This window comes from Penicillium oxalicum, chromosome VII (assembly GCF_001723175.1).
Source record: "Penicillium oxalicum strain HP7-1 chromosome VII, whole genome shotgun sequence".
Lineage (NCBI taxonomy): Eukaryota > Fungi > Ascomycota > Eurotiomycetes > Eurotiales > Aspergillaceae > Penicillium > Penicillium oxalicum.
The window spans coordinates 1,508,530-1,521,022 of NC_064656.1; the positions used below are offsets into that span (position 1 = coordinate 1,508,530).

The following is a 12,493-nucleotide window of genomic DNA, read 5'->3' on the forward strand; positions in this document are numbered from 1 at the left end:
TAGCGGGGCCCTTCATGTCGGTGTCTGTCGGAGCTTGTACTCAGTTTTTCCGTCAAAATATCTCATAATCACCAAAAAGGATCAAAACGCTGGAAACAGACACATGCGTCCAGTTGAAGGGAGGATCTACACTGTCTGCGCAAATTTCGCAACTCGTGCAAATAAGACCTTGATCGCAAAGCTGTCAACAAATGGCTGACTGATGTCCTGTCCAGCGGTGGTCTGGATACACGAGCACATCTTCATTCATGTAGGATGAGACAATAAAAAGTAAAGAGTGGTTCCGCCCCATGAACAAGCGCCTCCCGCTGAAGGTTGGAAGAAGAATCATAGTTTGGTTTTTTTTGTTTCCCCTTCTCAAAAAGGGACACTTGGCGCATCAGGGTGAAACGGAAGGATCGTCTGAATTACTGCGATGGGTGCTCCATCAAGTCGTGGAAGTTCTTCCGTGGCCTGGCAAGATTTACTCGGCTCCACCGGATCACCGACTGAAGAACCAAGACTTGATAAAACTTGGGACCTTTTGAGTTGACAAATCTTTCTAGGAGACAGAGTTTTGTATGAATAGTATCACTGAGCAGATCAGCATGCTATTTGTGAAGGCGTGTCTTGTACATCCAGGAAGAAGCTGCGGAGATTAATCTAGGAAGAAAGCAACAAGCGAACCGCACCCGAGATGGAAATGTAGGACTACGGAAAAGGGGATCTGCAATTTTCCCCAAGTGCACATATTTGCAATTTTGTTAAGCCCTGGTTTGTTAGCATACACTGGATGTAGCTATGAATAGGGACAGCCATTGACTATACTAGTAGCTTGGCGGTACACTGAATCCAGTGAATTGAGAGTTGGGTCACCCTTCTGTCTCTCTTCTCTCTGCAGAGGCTTCTCGTCCCTAACACGACACCTTTGCTGAGTAAATTCTAGACCACTCCAGCCCCAAACAAAAGTCCTCATTGCGAAGTGTACATAGCCTCTCTTCCTTTCTCTCAATTTTAAACTCAAGACAAACGGGTCCTACCCATGGATCTTCCAACCCTCCACCCCCATCACAAGCTCGCCCATACACACACCCTACCTGATCTGATCTGCTCCCGCAAAATTCATCTTCCCCGCCAGATGCAGCTCATGAGATCGCCGAGCACAAACAAAAAAAAAAAAAAAAGAAAAAGAAAAAAAAAGTAAACTGACGCTAATCTCAAAGCTATAAGTGAATAAAGACAAGAGCGAAAATGCCTTGAGGTTTCTTCATTAGAAATTCCATTGGGAGGTCGTACAATAGTACAAACCCCCTCTCTACCCAGTCACGCTAGCTTCCAATTTGAACATCCATCGGTGCCAAAACTAGCAATTCATCCATATTTCGAATGTTCAAATAGGGTTTGCTTTGCATTCATCAATTAGCTTTTTACTACTACTACATTATTCCTTTCCTGGCAGGAACCAAACTCGCTCGTTTATGAGTATATGGAATCCAATTGGCTCGGGTAACCTCATTTGACTATCAACGGGAGACGAGCAAGTTCCACTCAGTATTCAATACGGTGATCTTCCATATACCTGGTCCGAGATCGGGCCACAGGTTCACAAGATCCATCCCTTGACCATCAGTATTGCCGGTCAAGGTGGGGGAAAGTCTAGGTACCTGGAAGCATCGCTAATTTCAAACGTCCCGTCCAAGGGAACCGCCATACAAGATGTACAATAACCCGAGGAGACAAATAGACCCAAAGATCCCTCCGTCGAGCGTCTACTCCCGCACAATCTTCCTTCCATATTCGTAGAGCCTTGCTCTGTGTACCTATGAAACAGCCCAGGTACTACGGCAAGTACTCGATTTTCCAGAAGCCTGACCTGGCTTCATAGTATCAGTTAATCATATTCTCATTGGTATTTAGGTTGATGTTGTGACACAAAACTCTCCATTCGAGACACTTTCTGAAGGGAATCAAAGCGACGTTGATGTGATGGCTGAATTGAATTTAATTGTGAGAGACTCCATAAACAAAAGGAAATGGGAAATGAGCTGCCTTCAAATTCCGTTAGACTTGAACAGTCGTTAGAGAAGTGGACAGTCCCCGCCTCATTCTATCCCCGTGAGCCCGCGTACCTGTAGTTGATAACTAAAAGTCGGGGAATTTGTCATTCGCGTTCAACATTCTCCTCAAACTACATGATAATGCAGCAAAAGTTTGCAAGGCCGATCTGAGCGCACACGCTTCTCTAGCTGGGCCAGTCCGGGTTCAGAAACCTCGCTCATGCGAGCATCAGAGTCGCCCCGTCCTGCACTCCTATACCCAATTCGATTTGGCTACACCATCCAGGCTACACGCGACAAAGGCGCCAGGTCCATATCAAGAGAAATGACATTTCATCAAGTCGACCGAAAAGTGGAATGAAGAGCACGGTTCAAATCCGGCTACTGTACCACTAAACAACCCGGCAAACGAGTGTGAGACAGCTCACAAAACCATAAACACGCAGATTTCCCCAGTAAACACAACCAGCCACAAGACGCCAACCCTTTCAGCTTTGCAGTGGGAAAACAAAACAAACCACAAAGCTGATCACAAGAAACAAGGATATTCCCAAAAGAAAAAGAGAAAAGAGAAGGAAAAAAAGAGCAGACAAAGTGAAGGACCAAGCGAGAAGATGCAAGACCATTGAAACCCATCAAGGGGATCACGGCGGGAGCCAAGGCAGGAGTCGAGCCACCAAGATCAGGGAGTCATGAAAGTGGATGGGACAAGAAGATACAGCGGAAGAGAAAAGGGGTCAAGGAGAATCATCTTGCCCTCCCGGAGACAAAAGCGCACGTTAGAAATGGGAGGGGCAACATCAAAGTCAAATGGGGGGAAACATGATGTCCAGCCCTCTATTTCTTAGGGGTCGTGCGCTTCTTGGTAGCGGGCTTGGACGCCGCTGTGGTCTTGGTGACTCGGCCAGACTTGGTCGTGCCGAGGACCTTGGGCTGCTCAACTATCGCCGGAGCCTGAATGGAAAAGAGGGTCAGTCAGTCATCAATCAACCAGAGTGTGGAGGTGAGCATATTGCGGTTGTGCTGCACGAGCCGTAAAGGCACACAGGGCTACGTACGGCAGTGGTCGTCTTGCGGGCCTTACCAGAGTTGGCCTTGGGCTTGGCAGCAGTGGTCTTCTTGGTGGTGCTAGCCTTCTTGGCTGTGCCAGTGGTCTTCGTGGTGGTAGTCGCCTTGGCAGCAGCCTTCTTAGGAGCAGCAGCCTTCTTCTCCTTGGTGGCAGCAGTGGCCTTGGCCGCAGCGGGCTTCTATTCAGACAAGTTAGCTTTGAGCAGCAGATGAGTGCAAATGCACCGGTCCACTGCGATAACTGACCTTGGCGGTGGCGGCCTTCTTGGCCGCGGGCTCCTTCTTGGGTGCCTTAGGAGCAGGCTCCTTCTTGGCCAGCTTCACGGGACCAGAGGGACCTGGAAGAGGAACGCGTTAGTCAGATGAGCATGACATGAAGGTTGGCAACAATTTTTCCCCATTTGGCAATGACAGGATATGAAGAGACACCGACACATCAAAATCAAGGCTCCAGTAAGAGAGAGAAAAAAAAGCATGTGCTCATGGTGGTCTGGGAGTGGAATTTAGTACATACCCTTGGGCTGGGTGAACTCGCCCTTCTCAACGCCGGCCTTGATGGCCTTGTTGAACTGGGCATCAAAGGTAGCCTGAGAGGCGACATTGATCTTGTTGTTGGAAGAAACATATTTCTTGATGGCTTGACGGCTGAATTAAAGAAGCTGGATTAGTTGACGGTCGCTCAGGGTGGAGGTTGAGCACTTTGATCACGCGCCGGCTTGAGTCTCCGGAAGTGGCGGCCTCGAGCAGCGCGTGAACAAAATAGCGCACACAGCAAATACATACCTGGAACCGTTGCGCTCTTTCAACTTTTGATGTAAAGAACAGTCAGTGATGATGCAATCTACAGTAATAAAATTGATTTTCTGGGCGTGGTGGTGGGATCTGAGCCCTGGACCGGACGTGTCACGGTCGGGGGCGCGTGATCCAACATCACAACAAGCCGGGCGGCAACGGTGATCTACTCACGTTGACAATAGCATCCTTGATCATATCTATATTAATGGAATCAGAGAATGTTCGCGATCAAAATGATATAAGTTTTTAGTTGATGCGACGAAAGGCGCATGCAGGATCAGAAGAAACATACCACGGTAGGAGGCGTGAGCCGGAGCAGCCTTCTTGGGCGCGGCGGTTGTGCTGGTGGCCTTCTTGGGGGGCATGTTGATGATTTATGGACTGGAAGTAGAAGAGGGTTTGAAGACAGAGATCAAGTCACAAGAAAGATGACCTAGAAGTAATTTCAAAAAAGGGGGAAAGGGTGTAGATTGGAGGGAAAAAAAGAAGAAGAAACAGCGAAGCGGGAGGGTGGGAAGAGCAGCGGGGCATCCGTGATTTATAGGCGGCGGGTGTTGACACAAGATCACTCAACCTCCCATCGCCCCCCCGGGCGCCTCTCGCAAAGATCGCACGGCTTCTGGTCCTTTTCCTTTCCTCTACGTATCCACCAAAGTACTCATCTGCTGATCCAAGAGGCTCTGTGATGCAGCTTAAGCTCTCTCCTATCGTCAGAGTGTCAATGTATGGATCATCTACCAACTCTCATATGTTTCTGCTTCTCCTTTGTTCGCGCGCGCTCTCTCCATGATTTCCAGATCAGCGCGCGTTCTTCCCATACGAAACACTGAACAGAAAGTGAAGAAATTCACCATGGTGTAGTGTTTGAATATAGAGAGAAAAAAAACCAGAACCTCTTATATCATCACCTCTCTGTATCGAATTATAAAAGATAAAAATTGTCGTTCTAATTAGTCTTCGAGATTTTCTCTCACGAGCAACTGGATGCAATTGTCTCGGCTACCACACCCTCTTCAGAGAATCGATCGGCCAGATTCAGAGGACGATAGGAACGACGAGATTGAGTAGTGAGCATTCTCCCTTTTAACCAGCCCTCTGGTCCTTCTTATCGCACCGAGAGACAAATTTCTCTCATTCTGCCTCCCTGTAAACTTGCTTCTGGGCATGGAAACATTCCATTGAAACCGGAGAGGGTCCGTCAGTGCGAGGATAACTCCTTTCCGTCCTTGCTCGCGATGAGGCGACCCAGTGCCGTCGCGATGAGTTTTTCCGAGCAAGTTCCAATAATCAACCCTTTGTCCGGGCAGCTTCTCACTTGCTAGTTTCATCTTACATGTCAGAATTCAGCAATTTTGAATCATTCTGATTGTTTGTTGTACATGTATAGATGCCCGACTGAGGCGACACTCGAGATGAGATCAATGTCGCAACTGCAAGCTCTGACGGGTAGGGCCCTCTTCAAACAGAGTCGAGCTGAAATGACTCCGGTCCTTCCACCTTCAAAGATGATCTCCAGTGATACTAAATCATCTCTGATACTGATACTGAATACCTGCATTCTAAATCAGAGGGTTCCCCCACCCACCCCCCCCCCCCCCCCCCAAGAAGAAGCTTCCCTCCTTGCGTGGTGTGCCTTGAGGACCTGCGGCCGTCACGAGGTTCACCGGACATGCGTTGGCACCCCCGCTGGGAAGCCCGGGCCACTTCCAGTTAGGCCCATGGTACGCGGTCGAGACTCGATGATGTCGTGACTTGATTTTAGGCTCCGTTGTGGAAAAGTCACGCGAGGTTGGTCAATATGAAGTTCCTCCTTTTTGTGTCGATCAGGATGGCTCTCGCAAGAAAGCGAGGATATAGATCGTGCTGACCGCTCGTACCCTAACGACCGTTCCTGGTTGACTCCCGTGATCTACTCCCGTACCTCATCAATATTGACCTACACGTTCATCCGATAGGGTAATTGACCGGGTTATCAAATTGAGATAATACCTGGTTCAAGAGGTAATTACTCATGTTCAAGGGACAATTGTTTTTTTTTTCTACACTGGGTTTGGTTACCATCCAGGACACAATCTCTACTATTCCAACCAGATTGGGTGGATCAGTCAAATAGATGAGGGTTGTGTCAAGGTCACCTGCACTTGGGCCGGCACCCCCGCCGATATATATACTTCGCCCCCTTTTGGTAGCCTGCCACCACGACACGGTACCCGACGCAAGGTCCTTCAGTGGAACATCTGCACGAGGACTACAACCTATGGAAATGGTTGCTACTCAGCGATCATGGAGAAAAAGAATGGATTTGGCCAATCACACTAAAATCAAGTCCAAACAGCTGTTGCTATTCGTGACCCACCGATCACAGAGCTCATCAATTGCTGTTGAGCTAAGTCTTCCATGCATTGAACCCTACCCCATACTTCCAAGCTGGGGCCAGCCGTTGATCCACCGCCCTTGGAAGAAAACCTACAAAGGTGGACTGTGATCTAAGCTATCTCAACATTATGGCATGGGTTCAAAATTGAATTTACTTTTTTTCCCCCCTACTATGGCGACAGCCTATGTTTCATCATTTAGAAGAAGGTACCTACCAGCTGGAATTATTTGGGTCTGAGTTAGAATATCCTGGACGGCAAGAGAGTGTGTTCCGCTTCTCTGGACTGGAAGATCACGACGCCTGATTTGGCTTCGCATCCGCCATCGAATCAACGACCACGAAATCAAGATGCGTGATCCCCGGCCACACAGTGATAAATTGCTGTTTATACACACATGGAGCTTTAGTTCAATAATAATTCGATTACTGCGAAGCACAAATAATTCATTCAAGGGTCTTGTTGACGAGATCGTAGGGATTCTGTCCGAGCATTCTTCTCGGGTCTGTCTCGCTTACACTAACTGAACCAGTACACCCGCACCACAACAAGTTGTCGAGTTGTAGCCAGGAAAAATGTCAGTTGTACCTCGAAATGAATAAACGAAAGCTGTATGATCTTGTGATGAAGCCATAAAGCTTTGAAGAAAAATTCCGATCATCTGGAATCAAGGATCAGCAAGATAAAACCGGATGTCTTGTACCCTAGTTGGCGACCAGATCTTCTGATCCTGCCTGCGCCGGAGCAGATTGTCTTGAGGTGAATACAGTTACAGAGTCGAATTCTCAGCTTTCACCCAATTCTGTCTTCAAAAATATAATTATTGCCCTTGAATTGAGTCAAAAGTCGTCCAGTAGACCTTGGCTGCTTAGAAGCGATGGGTGGAATCGCGACAAATCACCTGATCGAGACGGTCACCCGCCATCCTCAGAACAAGTTCACGTCAGAAATCAAAAGACAATGCAACCTTCCCGGAAAGAAAAAAAAAGAAACGCCTAGCTCGAGAAATAAATGTGAACATGGTACAATAAAAGAGACATTTTAGCCGCAGGTGGCCTTGAAGATAGCCAGACCTGCTGGGCGAAGAGACGCCCAGTTTGCGGACGACAGCCCATTCCACTACCGCCGCCATGAATCATCCAAATGAAGAACCCTTGTCGGGCAAAACTCTAGTTTGCACCCCGAGGCTTTGACTTGGCCTCCTTCTTCGCCTTTGCCTCATCCTTCTTGCGCTTCTTCTGTTCCTGGAGCTTTTCGTCGTGCTTTCGCTTCAGGGAAGCCTTTTCCTCATCAGTTTTGGCGACCGGCTTGAAGAATCCCTCAAGCCGTGACTGCTGGGCCGTCTTAAGATTCTTGGTAAGTCGCGCGGCACCGTTACGCACCCGATCCTCGTTGAAGCCCTTGTCGGTCACCAAGAATTGCACTAGAGCCTCAACGTCGGGGGCCTCCCATTTGAAATCGCAATCCGGGTGATTTGCGTCCCGCACGTCGGGGTGCACGAAAAGTTCGCGCGCGTCTTGGTACGGCCAATCCTCAGGAATGACGTATTTCTTCTTCGGATCATTGTTCATATACTCGACCACTTTTTCTAACGTGCCATGTTCCCGAATGAGGGCAAGAGCTGTACTCGGGCCAACCTTGGGGATGGGCTCTAGGTAATCACAGCCAAGTAAGATGCAGAGGTCAATGAACTGGAACAAGGCAAGACACACAGCAACGTCAGCGAGATGAAGAGACTTCGAAGCGCTTGCAACGCATGAAACTTGTTCTTGGAGCCATACCTGGTTACGATCCATGTTGAGACCTTCCATCGCCTTGCTCAGGTGGATCTCTTGAATAGGTTCTTTCCGCTGCTCACTAAACGTCAAGTGGCGCAACAGGATCGGTGCCTCAAAGCACAGGGTATCCATGTCCTCCGAGGCAGCAGCGTAGACTTTGCCGGCCCGCGCCAAGACAGCACATTGGGCTTCGGCCTCGGTGGGCGCATCGATGTAGGGAATACCCATCAGCTTGAGTAGCTTCTTGCACTCTGCATTGTGCTCGCGCGTGACGCGCACTGTCCGCCTGGAGAATTTCTCCACATCCTCCGCCGTACCGGTCTCCTTGGCCTCTTCGTGCGCCTCGGTGGCCTCGGCCTTGCGCGCACCACGCTTTGCAAGCTCTCCCGACTTCAGCTTTGGCGGGGCTCCATCAAAGACATAGAGTGGCTTGATGCCGTTGTCGACCATACGGAGGGTCCGATAGAACATGCCCATCAAGTGTGAAGTGGTCTCACCAGACTCGCTCATGAGCTGCTGGCCTTCGGAGCGCACGGCAATCAAGAAACTATAAATGCTCATGGATCTGCGCAGAAAATCAGTGATGCTCGGGCTGTGGAATTGTCGCATTGTAGGTTCTAGACGCACGCATCCTACACAATTTAAATCATCGTGGTTAGCAAATTTCGGGTGAAGCATGTCTGCTAGATTCGGGCCTCAACTCACAATTGCGACCTTGCGGCCGAAATGGTTCTTGATCTCGCCCGTCTTGATCGCGTCGGGCGCATTTTCGGAGATGATCTGGTAGAGATCTATCGCTGGATTAGTAGAGATCAGTCAAACAAATGGCAAACCAGCCCACATACTCTTGATACCCATTGCGAAAAAGGTCTTGGCGATCGCCTGTCTAGTGAGAAGGTATGTGGTGCACGCTTTCAGAGCCCGGAAGCTTCCTGTCACGAAGAATGACGCGCTCGCCTGTCAGACACGCGCCGCCATTTAAACCGTATCGGGACAAGCGGCTTGGCAAAACCCGGGCTATACAGTCTCCCGCCATGTGACGGTTATGAAGTGCCCACTGGTTCAGTATTATAGGTAGTCACTCAGTATCCACCAATAAGAACTTGAGCATGGCCCGCAGGTACATCGTGTCTGTCGTTCAAGGAGAAAGTCTGGGCCTTGGGGGGTTGAGTTCCCTGTGTACGACCAGAGCAAACCTGTGAAAGACGACTCCGAGGTCCTTCACGCGGACAGTAACCTTTCGAGAAGCCTACTTACTTTTTAGTACGATTAAGGTTGAGATCACGGCTCAATGTTATTCATGTATGCAGGCCTGGGATTTACTATCACCAGAGACATCTAGTAGTACACCAAGGTTGCTCAGGACGATCGCATAAACTCGACCCGCGCTCTTATCTGAGGCATAAAATTATAGATAAAACGATGAATCCTGAATTCTGCATCAATAATGATTCAGACAACTCAAGGCGATGAAAAATTCTCCAGGTATGTATGCATTTTTAGGTGTTGCGAGCATACCCCCATTCCTAGTCTCTCGCATCTGATTTCAGCCACTGAACAAACTGTACTGCAAGATGGAGATTGAGAATGGAATCCTCAAGACAATAAACTGTAGGAGACTGTGTGTTGTTTGGTTGAAAACTACATGCCATATACACTGCGGGAAAGATCCGTGGCTTCCTCCCCCGTGACCGGAGCCCAGATCGCGTGTATGCCTCAGGCCACAACAGACTCGGCCACAAGCCGGAGCCGACCCCGCCTTTCTGATTTCCCCGGAAATTGGTCGTCTGCCTTGCGGGACAAGGTGCGACATTTCAGCATGAAGCAGAACCGCACTCAGTTTGATCCTGATGGCGGTGCATCGCCTCCCTCGCCGACTGGCGGGGGCGAATTCTCATCGGAGGAGCACCGACAGATGCATATCCCGAAGATATCCCGAAGGATACGCGCATGCACGGAATGCAAGAAGCACAAAGTCAGATGTGACATGAAGACGGGGGAGTCAGTTTGCACCCGATGCCGGCGTATGGGTCTGGATTGTATAGTGAACAAGAGTCTTCAGACATTGTTGGAGGACGAGGCTGAGTGAGTTGAACGTTGTCGCCGCAAATAATTCCCTGAATGATCTGCTACCGCAAGAACGCGCCTCCCGTGGTCCAAGGTCATAAATACTGATTTTGGAACTTTCCGTGATGCTAGTTGGAAAAGCATGATCGAGTTTGCGATGACCGATCTACTGAGAAAGGCACAGCTACCGGAACTGTCGTATTATCAAACAGCTGGCGGAGCCATCGAGACCCCGTCGAGGAAACGGGGCCGCCAGGATTCCACAGTGTCGCCGGAAGAGACTGGTCATTATTCCGGGCACCGCAGGAAGAAGAGCTCGGCGGATATCACGCCGGGTCGATCTGCAGGGTCTGTTTCATCCTATCACGCGAAAGCTCAGCAACAACCGCAATACAAGATCGATCATGAGGAGACAGGCGAGACGTCACTTGTAACGGCTCCCATGGGCAGCCTATACGAAGTAACTCAGTTGAGCGAGAACAAGGGCACTTCGCCGACCGAGGAACATATGCCGGGTCAGGCATTGGTCACCGACTTCATCTCGCGCGGCGTGGTGGACATCAGTGAGGCAGAGGAGCTCTTCCACCATTTCGACCAAGTGTTAAATCGGTACTTGTGGGATGGGGCTTGCTTAACACATAAGGATCTGACATCGGCTCGGAGGTCATCTTCAATGTTGTCTGCCGCCATTCTCGCCGTCACGGCCTTGCATTTACCTTCCAAGGAGCGAACCTTTGATACCTGCTACACAGAATTCGCGAAGCTTGCATCTGAGTCGATGCTTGGGAATCACCATAATTTGGACGACATTCGCGCTCTATGTATTGGTGCGTTCTGGCTCGCAGATGTGAGTTGGAAGCTCTCAGGCTATGCAGTTCGCATTGCCACCGAGCGTAATATACATCAATTCTTCCGAAGGGCTGTACAGGGCTCTCATGAGCATCTGGAGCAGGCACGACTGTGGTACCTGCTATACGTATGTGTACTCTGCCCACGGAAAGCCAATCATACGTCATTTTAAAGTGCTCGCTGACACACGCTAGACTCTGGAACACCACTTCTCGATCGCGTACGGTCGACCCCCAATCATCCACGAAGATCCCGCTATCACCCAACATAATACTCTCACGAGTTCACCTACGATATCCCAATGCGACCTGAGACTTCACAGTCAGGTCGATCTATTTATTATTCTAACTCGTATCTATTTCGCTTTTGGACCCGACGTGGATCTCGAAGTCCCGGAGAGTGAGTTCCCCAGGATCGACGAGTATGATCAGGAATTGGGGGATTGGAAATCGGCTTGGCTTCCACGTCTAGGTAAGACGATCTGCATTCTGACTTACCCAGCCACCCGCTAATGAAGCGCTAGCTGGGAGTCGGCATGTCGGCGCGTATCCATACAAAGCTGTGTATATGCATTATCACTTTTCTCGGCTACAGCTGAACTCGGTCGCGCTCCGAACCTATCACTCATGCACGTCCTCCAAGGCAATGTCACCTGAACGCAGGAAGCTCGCCAATATTGCCATTGAGTCAGCGATTGCCACTCTTCAAGTAGTGCTGGATGAGCGAGACATCCAGCGCGCGTTGGTTGGAGTGCCGCTCTATCTTCACAGCATGATCACTTTCGCCGCAGTCTTTCTGATGAAAATTGCGGTCAAATCCTGCTCAACAGGGCCCAATCATGCCAACAATGGACAGAGCACATCGATCTCCTCAGCCGGCCTTGTCATCGACATCCCCTACGTGCGGGTCATAGTCGGTCGCATTGTTGAGGTGATGGTATCATGTAGTCAACGAGCGAGCGAGCGCCACCTGAGCCACCATATTGCTCGTGGCCTGCAAAAAATGCTGGCAGGTCTCGAGGAATGGGAAAAACGAAATGGCTGCCAGTCATCTGGAGGGCCAATGTCCCATTCGGAAAGGCCGTCTCTATTCAAACCGGTCATCATCCCCGGCGCTCAAATTCTTGGTGAGCGAGACACGATCGTGACTCACCCAACCCCTCTCTTGGGAGTAGCTCCTTTATCTGCCGAGCGCAGTAATGGGTTTGACACGAGCATGAGCTCGACCAAACATGATTCTGGTCTTTCAGAAGGCTCTATGGATCCTATGATGGCAGATCTCTGGGGATTTGACGAAGAGTACTTTCCGACTGGCGTGTTTGACTTTTTGCAAAGTCAGATGCCCGCTTAATGAGGTGCTGCGAATTGTCACTAGCGTGAGCCCTGCGCAACATCTCCAACGCTTCAGTAGATAATTGTCCTGAATTCCAGGACGAGCTTTTTTCACATAAACATAGAGCGAAGCGAGGTCATATCATTCGCCACATCTCCTACTTCTCGCATGATTCTTTTCTAATAATTAGCAA

The 12,493-nt window shown here is 49.6% G+C and overlaps 3 protein-coding genes across 3 annotated transcripts; 1 reads left to right on the forward strand and 2 right to left on the reverse strand.

Annotated features, from left to right (window-relative positions):
* Positions 1–2,873: 2,873 nt before the first annotated feature.
* POX_g09062 (Histone H1) lies at positions 2,874–4,264 on the reverse strand (the record flags this gene model as incomplete). The annotated part of the gene is made up of 7 exons (XM_050117827.1): positions 2,874–2,990; positions 3,095–3,283; positions 3,351–3,442; positions 3,619–3,749; positions 3,888–3,910; positions 4,071–4,096; positions 4,192–4,264. 7 exons carry the CDS (start codon positions 4,262–4,264, stop codon positions 2,874–2,876), a joined length of 651 nt encoding a protein of 216 aa, XP_049965971.1.
* A 3,179-nt stretch (positions 4,265–7,443) lies between these two features.
* Positions 7,444–8,910, reverse strand: POX_g09063 (Flap endonuclease 1; the record flags this gene model as incomplete). Its single annotated transcript, XM_050117828.1, has 4 exons — positions 7,444–8,617; positions 8,680–8,684; positions 8,758–8,843; positions 8,898–8,910. 4 exons carry the CDS (start codon positions 8,908–8,910, stop codon positions 7,444–7,446), a joined length of 1,278 nt encoding a protein of 425 aa, XP_049965972.1.
* Positions 8,911–9,763: 853 nt separating this feature from the next.
* On the forward strand, positions 9,764–12,318 carry POX_g09064 (Transcriptional activator of proteases prtT; the record flags this gene model as incomplete). Its single annotated transcript, XM_050117829.1, has 4 exons — positions 9,764–10,137; positions 10,192–11,095; positions 11,163–11,439; positions 11,492–12,318. The coding sequence occupies 4 exons, from the start codon at positions 9,764–9,766 to the stop codon at positions 12,316–12,318; spliced, it is 2,382 nt and encodes a 793-aa protein (XP_049965973.1).
* Positions 12,319–12,493: the final 175 nt, after the last annotated feature.